A 13,907-nucleotide genomic window follows, 5' to 3' on the forward strand; every position below is an offset into this window, starting at 1 on the left:
TGATTACACTTTCCAGGCTCTTCTTCCTCCCGATCCTTCCCCATCAATCCTCACCATCAACTAGCTTGATAACCCACATCTCTCGATCATTTCCAGCTCAACCACTCCCGGCCTTCTTCCTCGATCATCGCCTGTTCATTGACACGTCTTCTCTTCTCCCCAATGCCGATATCTCCTTACGCAAATTCACCAGTATCCTGACCCTCTCTCACACTCCTACAAGAACGTACGTGGCGACATCCGCGCCCAAGGACAGCAAGAAAGACAACCATGCCCTCATCACTCCAACCATGATCACTATCCCATCGTCCGCTCTTGAGACTTTTACTCAACTGGTCGGAACGAAACTGCAGCCACAATGGGCACACCGACAGTCACTGACATTGGAAAATGGCACCTCTCTATCCCTGAGCAATGGCGAATGGACTGTCCGTCTCGGCGACCTCAAGATCCCTAGTCGTCCAAACCAAGCAGGTAGCACGATTCGGGCCTTGGTGTTCGAGATCTCCTACAACGCCGACTCCGACGAGGATTCCTCCGGCAGCGATACCGAAGTGCACAAGGATGACGAGGGAATGATCCGAAGTTTTCTCGAATCTCTGCTCGACGGTACGGCTGTACGGATCGACAATTCGACTAACAGCCGAGACTTGTTCCGTAAGACTGGCATGAGAGTTCAAGATAGCACAAAGTCCCCTTCAGTCGCCGACTTTTCTTTGGCGACCCTGTACATGGACATGTTGCGAGGCTCGCGGGGTTGAAAGCACATGAGTCCTTTCTCGCTCAGCCGCAAAACTCCTACCTATCTCGCGTATCAGAGCACGTTACACTTCCTCTAGATCATGCGCTCAAGATTATGGATTCGATTGGGCAGCAGTCTCCCGCGAAGCGGGAACTGCAGCACGGAGAAAGTAACCTACAGCCCAGGGGTTTGACACGCTGTCCAACTCAATGCCTCGGAATGTCCAGAGGTCGAAATTGGGCGATGGGCCACGAAGCAACTCCGACGGCGCAAATTCCGAGAATCTTACCACTGACATGCGGACTCGAAGCTCTTCGGACTTACCCAATTCCCTCCAGCTTACGCTCGTCTTTGCAAGGCAGCACGAACTAAAGGGTCAACCGAGCACGGAGTTATCGCCAAGAAGGACGAGAAACGTGACCGAATCAGGTGAATCGACGTATGGTATGCCTGCAATCTGGCTCGAATACTGTTTATTCCATCTCTTTCTACCCAAGAGGTGCACAGGACAGATGTAGTCATCAGTGGATGCACCTGTACGAAAGGATACCTATTTAGGTGGATATCTAAATATGTTACGCAAGGTTGATTAGATGAATCGAGCACATGCACTTGTCTTGGGTTAAGCCTGCCAATCAATCTATTATAGTATCGGGGAGTAACATCCATGCAAGAGCATTCAAACATGGTACTACATACCCCACGAGATGAAACAAAGCATACTTTTCTTTTCCCAAGCTGCATACGTAATTATACTCCGCTCAAAGCAGCAAGCTACCTATCCTGGGCCGCTACTAGGATATCCCGCGAAAGGTAGGGAAGTACGTATCGTATCGATCACTCCACAAGAGAGGGCAAGATACGTCTCATAGTTTCAATTTTGTTTTTCATTTTTCACTGCGGTTAAGACATACATATACAAAGAATCGCCACCATTGACAATGACGATAACCCCTCGACGAAGCAACACCGCCATGGGATTTTGCGATAAATGTCCTATACTGAACCGTCACGCTCAAACGTATGGTGCAGCTAACCACACTCCCGACGGCTATGGTCCAGTGCGAAAGACCAAGGACACAAATCTTCGACTAGAAGGTCAGAGAAAACAGCCGCCCAGTGCAGTGTCCAAACAATGTTGCTGTGAAAATGCCAATGGCCGTACCGAACAACCATGCTTTGTATCTGCAGTGGTGCGTGTGGGTTTTTTGAATTCAAAAGTTTTGTAGGCCGATTCTTAAATGCAACGCCTTCACTTCCCAAGAACAGACGTGTGGGAAGTCTTGTTCGATAAAATCACTTGATGAGAACGCCGGTCGCCATGCCGTTTCGATGTTATGCCTCTCCGGGCCCTCTCCTGGCAAGAAAACTGGTCATTCATAGAATGCGTTATTGCTGATGAAAGGTGTAAGGGTCATTGGCATGCACCAGCCTCTTTGAATGTTGGGGAGAACCCGTGTGCTGATGAGTTGATGCCGCGCGCATAGAGGTTCAGGATATGTGTGAAGGTTGAAGATGTCGAGAAATTGTATTTTTGTTGACGCTTGCTGCCTCCCAATGAGCCCCCGTTTTGCCGATCGATGTAGGCAAGGAGGCTAATGCTAGAATTTTGAAATGGTTCTGTTCTCACAGAAGACTTTTACCAAAAATGCTGACTAGATTCGATCCGCCCTTTTAATAGTAGTTTTCGAAGCCCTTCCCTTACCGCGGTCCTATCATTGTTGGTCGTTATAGTTCTTCACCACGTCTCGGCGATGTACTGGCCTGATTTTTTCTTCTCGGCCCAGAAAGCAATGGCCTCTTCGTGGTTCAGCTTGCCCTTGCCCTCCGCAACCTCCACGAGTGCGGCTTCGACCCCTTCACCCATACCCTTGGAGCTTCCGCAAACGAAAACCCGGCCATCCAAGGCATTGATGATGAACCACACAAGATCAGCTTGTGCTCGAACTTCTTCTTGAACATATCTTCCTTCCCCGCTTCGCGACTGGACCACTTTCTTGACTTGGTCTTCGTGGACACCCCAGTCACCCGAGTAAAGCTCGTCAAGAAGGCTATCGCGTACGCCTTGGAGGACCCAGACTTTGTTTGCGCAATTCGCCGACTTTAGCCGACGGTGGACAAAGCCGCGAAAGGGGGCAATACCAACGCCAGCCCCAATCAAGAGCATAGGCCCATCAGAGACGAATTCTCGTGCAAGTGGATTTGCCATGAGACCTCTGAACATAGGAACTCGGAGGTCAAGATCTTTTGGATTCTTGCCTTCCTTCTCTGCCTGCATGACTTGTCGTGCAAGGCGCTCTAGGAACCCAGACCCGACACCCGTCCGTTGTCCTTTGGAATAGTCGTCGGCTTCGTGAACTGTGACCGCGATTTCGATGAGACGTCGTTTCGTGGTACCGTCTTTCTGATATGATACCATGGGGTCTTGAGATAGAGAATAGAACCGAGGCATCAAAGTGTTGAGAACGGTCAGGAGAGAATCGAGTGGTGGACGTGAGGATGGGAAAGCTGAGAGTAGTTGTGTGATGGTCAGATAGGGACCAGTTCGAAGGTCGCAGAATGCGGCTTGGCCTTGTGCCGAAGCTAGAAACATCAGAATCATCTTCTCATGTTCGTCTTCAGCATATTCTCCAAGAACTCGGAATAATTGCTTTGTAGGTGGATAGCTCTGGATATCTGAGCACCATGTGAGAAGCTCTCTTCGAGTGGTAACAAGCTCCCGTGCTGCCTCATCTCCCCAAATAGTAGGCCATCTTCCAGTGGTCGTCTTTAGTAGGATCGGCTTGTCTCGCACGAAGCTGGGAACACCAAGCAGATTAAAGATCTCATCGACCATATCAGGGGAGTTGGGTGCGCAAACTCCGATGGCACCTCCAACCACAAAATCGACCTCTCCACTCTCTTTTGGATAGTCTGTGACATCAATGTCAAAATGGTATGTTCTTTTCTCGGCGCCAGGTTTCGTCAATTCGCGAGCGTGGAAGAGGGGTGCTGAAAAGACCTCAAAGGGAGGGTGAGGCGTGACAAAATTCGGAGGGTGTTTGAGGACTTCAGGGGCCTTTTTTGGGCTAGGTTCATACTTGCGTGGAGGAGCTGAAGTTATAAGAGATTCCAAGGAAACGGTCTTGTTCGGCATCTCGACGATTTCTGTCAGCTCACTGTCCAGGCTTAAGTGACCAAGCCTGATTTTCAAGCTCTTAAAAGCATCATTCTCTGGGACGTTGACCGGGTTTCCTCCTTGAGGAGCGCCCTTGGTGGTTAACTCTTTCAGCATACAGCAGCCTCCGCCACAGCATGCCTTTTGAATCATGGAGGTTGCAGCACCTCGTCCTCCCAAGAATCTTCTTGCATCTTCGGAATCTTGAGACACCAACAAGGTTGATGCACGTCTTTTCCTCACTGATATCTCGTCCTTGGGTCTTTCTTGTAACTCATCGAGAGAATCGTCGGATAGATTGTCGGAGACCGGCGTGCTGGGCCGGGTGTCGACACTCGATGCGTCGTCAGAGCAGGCATTGGTGGCGGCGGCAGATAACGGCGGCGACTGGCTAAGCTGGGAGGCACTGAGGGGTAGTTTTCTTGATCGAGTAGGCTCTTCGGGTATGGGATCATTAGGATGTGAATTTTCCGTCACCGGTAGAGGGTGCGCGGTGGCGGCGAGAGAGTGCGAGGGACGCATGGTGAGAGTTGTGTGAGTAGGTCCTGAGTGTGAATTCATGTTAGTGCTTGTGGGAAAGATCAGTGAACAACGCCATGTCGAATTAAGAGCGGCCACTAGATAGATATTCAATCAAGTGGGAATGGTGGGATTTGGCAGCATTATAGAATGATTGAAAACGTGCAGCACTCGTGATAGAAGGTCACGGTCCACAGGCCAATATCGGGAGGGGGAACCCAAAAACTTACGAAGACGGCTCGTGTTGATGATGTAACGTGCGGAACGTGTCCTTGCGACGGTGGTTGTGGTGATGCCCTTCCTCCTCAGGGCATACCTGGCACACCTGGAACACCGAGCGGCAAACCCCAACCCAACCCTTGCTGCCCACAACACCCGAGAAGCACTTTGGGGAACAGCCGACGCCAGAGCCGACGGACAAGATCTCTTCCACAGTGTGTATTATTGACTCAGTGAGTGGTATAGCTGATTGAGCATGTGCTTGTCTATAAGCGAAGCCGACAAGGAATCAACTGTTGCAGGACCAGAGAGCGTGAATTGTAAGATATGGTGAGGAAGAACAATCAAACCTCCCAGGAGCAAGGAGAAAAAGAAGTTCCGTGGAAATGGGGAAACGACGGGCGTGCACGGGGAAATAAAACCACAATCAGCGCTCATTGAATACTCGTAGTAATTTGAAGGATGGGAATCCCAAGGTCGGAAATCGGGCACTGAGTGTACAGAATGCTTTGCTTTTCGCCAGCCAAGCGGCAAATTCTTCCTTACGAGTTAGTACTGTACACTGGCAGCAGTACTACTTGGTTGTCGGTCGGCATGAATCACGATCACTCCGAGTCCCATATCTCTTCCTTCAATCTGCCCCCCCCCGCTCCGAGCCCTGTATCGATCGTACGAGGGGCTTCCGTACCATCCCCGCCGAGGACTTGACCGATGGGCTGATCAATCGACTGGTACTGGGCTGGCCACCCGGCTCCTTCATCCAACTCTCCTTGATCTTTACTCTGACCCTCGACCTCCACTTTGAGCGTCTTCATCTCGTTGGATGAGTTCCGCAACGGCAGTGAGGAATGACGGGGCCGGCCCAGTAGTCTACACCGTGCGATTTCGGCCATCTCAGCCAGCAAAGATGCCACATTGGAATCCAGCTTCAGCCGCAGGGTGGATATCGCTTGTACAAACCATCGCTATTACACCAATTATTTGCTTCCACATGCATCTAGATTGATATGTGTGCATACTCGTACTGTACATATCTTGCAATCGGATAAGATATGATTGATACTTACGTCGTGGTAATCATGTTCGTTCGTCTACGACTGACCCATACTCGCAGAAGCCCCACCATGGGGAGGATTATACTAATTGCTTTTGGCCGCGCTATCCCGCTGGGACTGCTTCCGGTGCTCGCCGGCTGTTCATGACACCTGCAAGGCACTGCGACTGCCAGCCTCTAACAGCCAGCCTGCTTCAGGCTTGTAGAACTGGCTGTCTCGACTCAGACTCCCAAATTCGTACATTGAAAGCCAAGTCCGAAGTACTGTAGAGATCACACTCAATCTTCAAAATCACCAGCATGGACACTCAAGAGCTGATTTCTCACTGCACTGACCTGCACTGACCTCCGATTACGGCCGGCTCCCTTGCCAGCCGCTCAGGTTGACTACAAAGGGGTGGTGAGGGGACGAGTTCGGGGCTTGCGACGAACCAACAAAAAGTGTGCCAAGACCCCTCCAACACATACCCCACCGAGCCCGCCCTCACCAATGCATCTAATCTTATCCAATCTCCTCGCGACGCCAATCTGCATCTCATCTAATCAGATTAAATCGCGCAGTACATACATAATCTTCGCTCTTGGCCCGGTCCCGTCAAGCTGGAGTTGCCCCCTATTATTCGCTGGCCTCTGGTTCGCCTTTCTCAACACCGCCGTTCTGTGAGGACCGGACGAGACATGAGGTATTCTTGGGCACCCGGCAATCTCTCAACTCCCATTGTGTTGGGACAACACGTGCCAACGTCGGACCACTATTCATCTTTCGGTTTACTACAGTACGGACTAGGTGCGCAGGACCGGGAAAGAGAGACGATTTACCCTGTTGCTGTCGATGGGTCAAGCTTTCGTTTCCCAGAACCATCTGCGTTAACTTAAGCCCCTGGCCGCACATCCATGTACTTAGAACTAGACCATGCCAGCGCCAGGACCGTCGACTCATGTGTAGAGAGGACTCGGTACCTTGTGCCTCGTATCAGACAACTCATTGCCAACGTCACAGTTCGTGAGCAGAAACCGTTGCCTGAGCACGCCGTTCTTGTAGGTGGGGCGGATGAGCGAACCACGTCAATCAGCCCTTCACCAGGCCCGGAGCGTATTTGAGCGAGACCAAACCCCACTCACACATCATATGACTTAAAGAGCGGGTGGTTCGACAACATGAATGTAATGTCCCGAGCCCCTGAGCTTCTGCAGCCTTCTACCCTCGCTACCCCTGACAACTCATCAGGCTGAGGTATTCCTTCTCCATTGCAAACTGATGACCTGCAGGGTGGCGAGGATGACTTCGTGTCTTTCACCACCAGGATGGACTGATTGGAAGATCCTTCGGGCCGTGTGCTGCCGTCCAGCATGCCACTCCAGGTATTGTTGAAATCTGGAAGGCAACATTGGTACTGTGGCGCCCAAAGCTTGCTGATGCTTGAAGCAATAGATCCATGATATGCACGTTTTCGCACCGGGCCTTACTGAGGTAGACCCAGTAATGCCCCGGATGGAACGCCATGCTCCGAGAGAAACAACAGATTGCTGTTCGCTAGAGCAATCATTGCCGCCTGTTTTGCGTGCACTTCGTCTAGAGGACCTGAGAATTGACCAACGAATGGGCATTTGTGCGCTTCGTGCCCTACAGAAATTGTACTAAGCCTCATCTGCTGGCATGTCGCCCACTCTCTTTGCAATGCAAGTACTTCAACATGAAGGCTAGGTACGGGGCCCGACTCGACTGATGACGGAGGGCAAAGACAGCAAGGCTGAGGACTCACAGTACGGGATCCAGACCAGAATTGTTTGGCATGGAACAACAATGGCGCAGCCCGCAAACTTTGCCATTGACAAAGCACAAAGTCTGAGTTGGTAACAATGTACTTTACCACCCTCTCGGGAGTACTCAAGTTCCCAGTTGTCTCAGATCAGAGTGCTCACCTACACGACGGTCCTCAAAAAGCTTAACGACTTCTGTTCATGGCCTCCAAGTTCAGCTGTACACCGAGTGAATGCCCCCGGCATTCGTAGCCTGTATGCATCGGCCTTCGGGGTCTTTGTCCCTCGCTGTAGATAAATTTTTCTAAGTCTCATTCTCATGCAGCAAGCTCAAGCAAGGAAGCCCATATACTATGATAAGTTTGGAACAAGGATAGACCTCGTTCTCAGAATTGACCACGCAGTGTTGCGAGGAAAGCCCGGTTGTCCATATCCATCTTTCTTGATGCGCAAGGGATGCTGGCCTTGTACTTACAGTGCAGCACAGTCCACGTAGCTCATTATGCGATGTGGCCAATGCAGTACCACGTTCCTGTTTCATACCTTGTGCGTCTTTACATCTCGTTTACCCGGATCAAGGGATTCTGCAATACTAGCAGGCCGGTTTGTCGCCGTGAGCAGTATGAAGGGTTTTCCTCCTCGGGACGTCAAACCAAGGATCTCGCAGGAAGGACATGGACCGAAATCGAATCGTAGTGAAGAGGTCGGAAAGGGAAGAGGGGAAATGAACAGAAACCCTGGTATCGACGCCACGCAATGCACAGAAGCAAAGGCTACACAGTCCCTGGTTACACAAGGAGCGGCTTGCATAGATTTAGGTTGGTCGGAACGCCTTTCCACCCGTCTTGAAGGAATATGACAGGTCATTTTTTTGTTGCGGCATGGCGACCAATCCGGTCGGACAGGGATTGCAGTGATTCGGCAACCTCTCCAAAATGCCCAGCCAAAATCAAGGTGACAAGTTTTTATGATCACTTGTTCACTGTGAAAGAAAAAGCTAATCGTCGGAGGCGCAACGCCTCCCTCGACCAAATTTGGATCGGGTAAGCCTACATAGTCGGCAAGAATTGAATAATCTAAGCACGCCGGATAATTGTGGTAGTGCAGAATGGTCACCGGAGCAGCTGCACGTGAAATACGGAACCTAGCAGTATGAAACGTCCCAGCCAGATAGATGATCGATTTTCGAGGATGGAGAGGCGCGTGACTCGGTCTGCTGCAGCCCGAGTCTTGCAGGGCCCCTTGGCAGAGGGCTGAGAGGGTTGTGGGTGGATCAGATAACGACGGTGATCAATTACTTGGAGAATGAAATGGACATCGTCAATTTGCATGGGCACTTTAGCATGCTGACGATGTGGGCCCCACTTTTCTCAGAGCTTTAGCCTCATTAGGTCACTAGTTGTCAAGTAGCCTTCCTGAATCGAGGATTCCCCTTCGAACGGGACGAGCGAGAGACACACAGAGAGATGCAAAAGCTGGGAAAAGCACGACGTGGCTCCGATCAAGGCCAGAAGCCTCTTCTTCTCAGGCTCTCAACTCAATCCCTTGCCCACGGCACAGCTCAAAGGTCTAGCAGCCAGTCAGGGAATAGAAGAGGAAATGCCATTTTGTCCCTCGCTGACAGGTTCCAAGGCGGGGTGGACATTTCGAGTCCATGCAGCCCAAGCCAATTCTGACCAAAAGCGCTGCTTCTATTTCAAGCCGAGGATCAAAGGACTGCCTAATGCAACAAACATACCTACAACTTCCCTGCACGAGACGCAGCAGACATACCCGTAGTGCACGAGTAAGAAGCTTAGCTAAGTCGGCAAGATTAATCAAACAAGGTAAGGCCTTTTCCCATGCGATATCGCGAGGGATGTGCCTGTTACAAGTTTACGACGGATGGTATACCGAGTATGTACGGTATATACTCGTGCATAGTAGGATGGCTGTGGGATTATTAACCACCTCAGTCAGCCAAGCCGGCCCGTTTGTTCTGTGCCGCCTCGGCATCTTTTCCCGACCAATAGACGGGGGGTATCCGAAGTCTAGGATAGAGTTTCGGCGGGCTGAAATGAGAGTGGAGATTTAGCCTCATACTGTGACATTCATGGGTCTTACTGGAAGCCGCTCTTCCCATTAGCCACAGCCCTAAACCTTAGAGTCAAAACGACCGAGTGTGATTTGTGTTGAGAAAAGCATGTGCCCGAATTTTTTGACTCAGGTGCAGATTCTCTTAGTGTAAGTTAAGGAACAACCCCAATCATAAAGAGGACGCTAAACGTCTGCAGAGAAGAATTGGACCTTGTCCAGCTGATGCGGGCTCTCGTGACTGTGCGAGCACGCCCAAATTCCAACAACTGTCCGTGTTCCTATAACCTTGCCTCCGGTCGCAGAATCTCTCACTCTCTTGGACTGCGTAGATTGAATTTTCTCACCTGTGTCAGATGTGTTATTGTATGCGTTAAGTACTAAGCTGGGATTGGTCTCCAAGGATGCAACATTATTGATCCGATTTCTCGTGGTTAAGAGACACCGATGACAATGATCATTGCAAACGCTAATTCGGCGCAATTATACAAAGATCCCGGGGGTCTCCCTAGTTGCCATTTGTTATTCTATCAATCAAAGTATGTAGGGAGTACTCGATAGGGCTACATCACTGACAAACTATGCTCTTCTCACGAGAGCAGACGCGTCTTCTATAGAATTGGCTCAGGCAGGTAAGGCCCCCTTTCTCTCGGCCAGAAAAATCCGGCTTCAACGGACTCGAGTGGACTTTTCAACATCATACCATGATACCAATGCTGCATGGCATCTCAGCAAGCGAGATATTCCATTAGGGCATGTGATTGCTTACGAGTCATGTACTGAACAGCGTGGCAAGCTGTCACATTTCCTCAAGGAACGACCCAGTTGACGCCTACCAACCCCATTGTGGTCACAAAGGTGTTTCTGGCAGGGTCAAGTTCCTGTCCAGTACACAATAGCCATGCCCCCTGAATTCTAAATGGTAAAATAGAACGAGCTAGTCAGGATGGACAGGATTGCTTTTTGACCATGAGGTTGCACGTCATATTAGTAGCAGTTCTGGAAAATGTCTAGCAAGCAATCCTCAACACATCGAAACCGATTCCCTTAGTTCCAAGCCAGTAGCCTTCCTGGGTGGAAAATTAAAGTGCGGTGGCAATACTAATGAGAGTTTCAAGTGACATTCCACTGTATCCAGGGTACCCACTGGGTGCCGATCCGAAACTGGCAGCTCATTGTTTAGCGACCCACGGAATGGCAATCAGGGTTCTGGACGGAGCGTTGCGAAGGGCTAACGCTAATGATTAGATACATCGTCGATTTCCCTCTCAATCTGTACCGCTTGTCGGCTTTAGTTATCGAGATTGGATCTGAAGGCACCCGCTGGCCTGCCGCTCAGCTGGAACTGTCCTATGCTCCAAAGGTACTTATGCCGGAAATAGCATGCATACATTCTGCGAAACCCCGAGCCATCGTGTAACAAAAATTCCTCCAGCCTGGTGCCAGGCTGCCAGCAGCGGCCAAGAAGTCGAACTCGACCGATCGAAGATAATAGGTAAAGATTATCGTTTGGCAACGACTTCTGTTAGATTCGTATTTGACCTAGGCTATCTTGGTGTTGTCGCTTCACGCTGCTGGACTGGATCTTGATAGGTTCGTGGTGGAACTTTCGTACTCAGGCACGGAAGTAGTGGAATGCTGTGGAAACAGTTTACCAATACACCCACAAGTCATCTTTCTTTGGCTGGAAAACTTTTGTGTGGTCACGAGAAGCCAGAACCCTTCCGAGCTAGTGAAACTGATTAGTATCTTCGTAGAGCCAACTGAACCTGTTTCTCACAAGAGAATGTTGGTAGCACATTGTATGATGGAAAACGAATGATTAGCTGGGAAAATGCAAGATTCATGCTGGCCGAGCAGGAACAGTCTGGATTCGAGGTGCAGGAGCAACAACGTGGATTATGACAAGGCTATCCTCATTATGGTATTGGTGTAATGCATGCAGTCCGTGCGAATCGACCAGACTCACCTCCAAAGTCCTGGTTGGGCGTTACATCCTAATTTTTCAAGGGCTCCTTTACTAGGCTGCCACACCAGAAGGCATGATAGCTACTGGTAGTAGTACTAGGTTTCTCTGGCGCAAAGATCAACAAAGCCTTGTAGGCCTAGAGATCATTCTCACGAGGAAATACTGTGCAGAAGAATGCGTGGGTTAGGGATCGAGCCCCGGTATTCCCCAACTCAAACAGCTGTTTAGCAGAGACTGCATCCAGACGAGGTCCTCGCAGTATCCATTATTATCCAGGGACTGGAACCCAGAAGACACTTGCCAATTGCGAGGCAGGTTGCCACTGTGAAGGTCACCTGTTTGGCATGGCCATGTCGGACCTGAAGTCACCTGCTCCTTGCGTGCAGGATGTCCTGGGCCTCGAGTCTGTTTTGGAGATAAGTCGGGTGTTCAAGGTACTTCAAATGAGTGATGTGTTGTGCCCCATCGCCGAACAAAGCCAGATAACATTAGCGTGGTGCCTGGACACAGTCTCTTCAGCGCCAAAGTCTGTCACATGAACCACATCGATATGTTACTCCGAAAGGTACATGTTGCGTTCCTTGACGTTCTGATCAGCTCCCGGGGTCTGGGACTGGTGAGGCTTCATTATTAGACGAAATGCTCGTGAGAGCAGTTGACGCTTGCTAATTTTCGGCCACAAAGGCAAGATGGGATGAATCATCCAATATTCCAGCCACCAACGCGTGCGAGTTGGGTGGTGATGCATTGTGGAAAATTCCGCAATCAAATTTGAGGTCAACTTCGACTCGCCCGCGTTCCCAGGCCAAGTACATACTATTGCGACACGAGTGTGTCGACTCAGACCTTTTCAACGCCGTCCTATCCACTCGCCGCCCCGCAATGACTTCCGAAGATTTTGCTGATGGTCATGCATCTGTTCTGAAGATTTTAGGAACGGACATTTGGCCAAGCGATGGCGTAAAACTTAATTACCCGCTTCCACCAAGGGAATAATTGGCAGCGGTGGAGGAGAGCGTGCAGCGTTATTACTTAAGTGTAAAGCTTTTTCGATTGGAACACAACCACTCTCTACGTACGGCTCCGCTTCAGTGACAATGTTGCGAATCCGATCAGTCCAATGCTCAAGAAACGGAGCAACAAGGTTAAGATAAACCAGCCGATCCAGATTGAATCGTCCCGTCTAGGATGCAGTGGACACCATCATGAGCCCGGAGGCGTTTATGCGGGGTGAGTTTATCTCGGCAGGTTCCCCTAGGCGGAGGCGTTTTCCCGTCCCATCCATGCTTATATAGATAATTAGGGCAGAGTCGTTTCCTCTTGAGGCTAGTCAGGTCCAGGGGCGATGCTGAATCCATGATCCCTGTGATCGAGGTCGATGTGGCGATTGACGTTGACAGACCGGCATGTGTGTCTAGTCGCACCACCACCAATTAGTGGCAGACTGACGCAGCGTCAATGCAAGAGAAACTTCTGAAAATTCGTTGCGCATACTCGTCCCAACCAATCAAGTGTCACTATACCTCGCTGGTCGGAGCCTGCTTAAAGCCATGGATCTGCCCAATTCGAGCATTTGAATTAGATTTGGATCACAACGCGCTACCCCGTGGGAACCGTCAATTTTGCTAAACGTGGCTGTCGATCACTCGTGTCGTGGCCCGACGAGGGGAGGTTTCTTGGTCGCCATCTCCTGTCAAAAAACAGCCAGTCTTGGTGAGGCGACTCAACTAGAACTAGCCGGGCAGTCCACCGCTCACCACTAGCAGTAGCCCATCATTGCTTTCGATGAGTTGCGCTTCAGGCTGTCTGTCCTTGACACAGCATCCCGCCTCCTCCATGACAACCTTAATTATCGTCACGAGTGTTAGGTCAACAAGTGTGAGTCTAATCATGCTTGCCAACTTACTTGGGCCGGATAGATTGACACTCCCGCACGAGATACCCGATATTTCTGTGCCAACGTCACCAGTGGGGATTAGAATTCACTGAATGGCTTGCATACAGATGTTTTTCATCAGCGCCTAGCCATTCGACTTGGTGGTGATGAACAATATGTGCGATAGCAACCCTCCAGATCAGCGGTGAGAGTGGGTAGACGAGTGGCCAAGTAGTGAGGTGCAATTTGTCTCGGGTTGACCTTGCCATGTTCATTACGGCACACGTGTTCCGCTCCTACATCTGTGTACGCAATTTTCGTTGAAGATGGGCTTGCTGCAAGTGGTGTGCGAGACTAAGGATCGCGTTCTGGCCAGCCACAGGGGGATGGTCCTTTCATGTTGAGTGCATCCTGTCAGATACGCGAGGATCTTGGAAGCCTTTCAAAAGGTCCAGAAGACATAGTCTTATAACTGTCAAGAAACTTAATGAAGAATCGACGATCCATGCAGTCTTCAGTTCAGGACCCCCTCAGGTG

General features: G+C 50.4%; 2 protein-coding genes across 2 annotated transcripts; one reads left to right on the top strand and one right to left on the bottom strand.

The window, feature by feature from the left end:
* Nucleotides 1–2: 2 nt before the first annotated feature.
* On the top strand, nucleotides 3–755 carry A1O9_04940 (uncharacterized protein; the record flags this gene model as incomplete). The annotated part of the gene is made up of 1 exon (XM_013407226.1): nucleotides 3–755. A coding segment is annotated over one exon (753 nt), but the record flags the coding sequence as incomplete, so codon positions are not given.
* Nucleotides 756–2,480: 1,725 nt separating this feature from the next.
* Nucleotides 2,481–4,421, bottom strand: A1O9_04941 (uncharacterized protein; the record flags this gene model as incomplete). Its single annotated transcript, XM_013407227.1, has 1 exon — nucleotides 2,481–4,421. The coding sequence occupies one exon, from the start codon at nucleotides 4,419–4,421 to the stop codon at nucleotides 2,481–2,483; it is 1,941 nt and encodes a 646-aa protein (XP_013262681.1).
* Between the last annotated feature and the right edge of the window lie 9,486 nt (nucleotides 4,422–13,907).

The sequence above is a fragment of the Exophiala aquamarina genome, assembly GCF_000709125.1.
Source record: "Exophiala aquamarina CBS 119918 chromosome Unknown aczIA-supercont1.3, whole genome shotgun sequence".
NCBI classification, from domain to species: Eukaryota; Fungi; Ascomycota; class Eurotiomycetes; order Chaetothyriales; family Herpotrichiellaceae; genus Exophiala; species Exophiala aquamarina.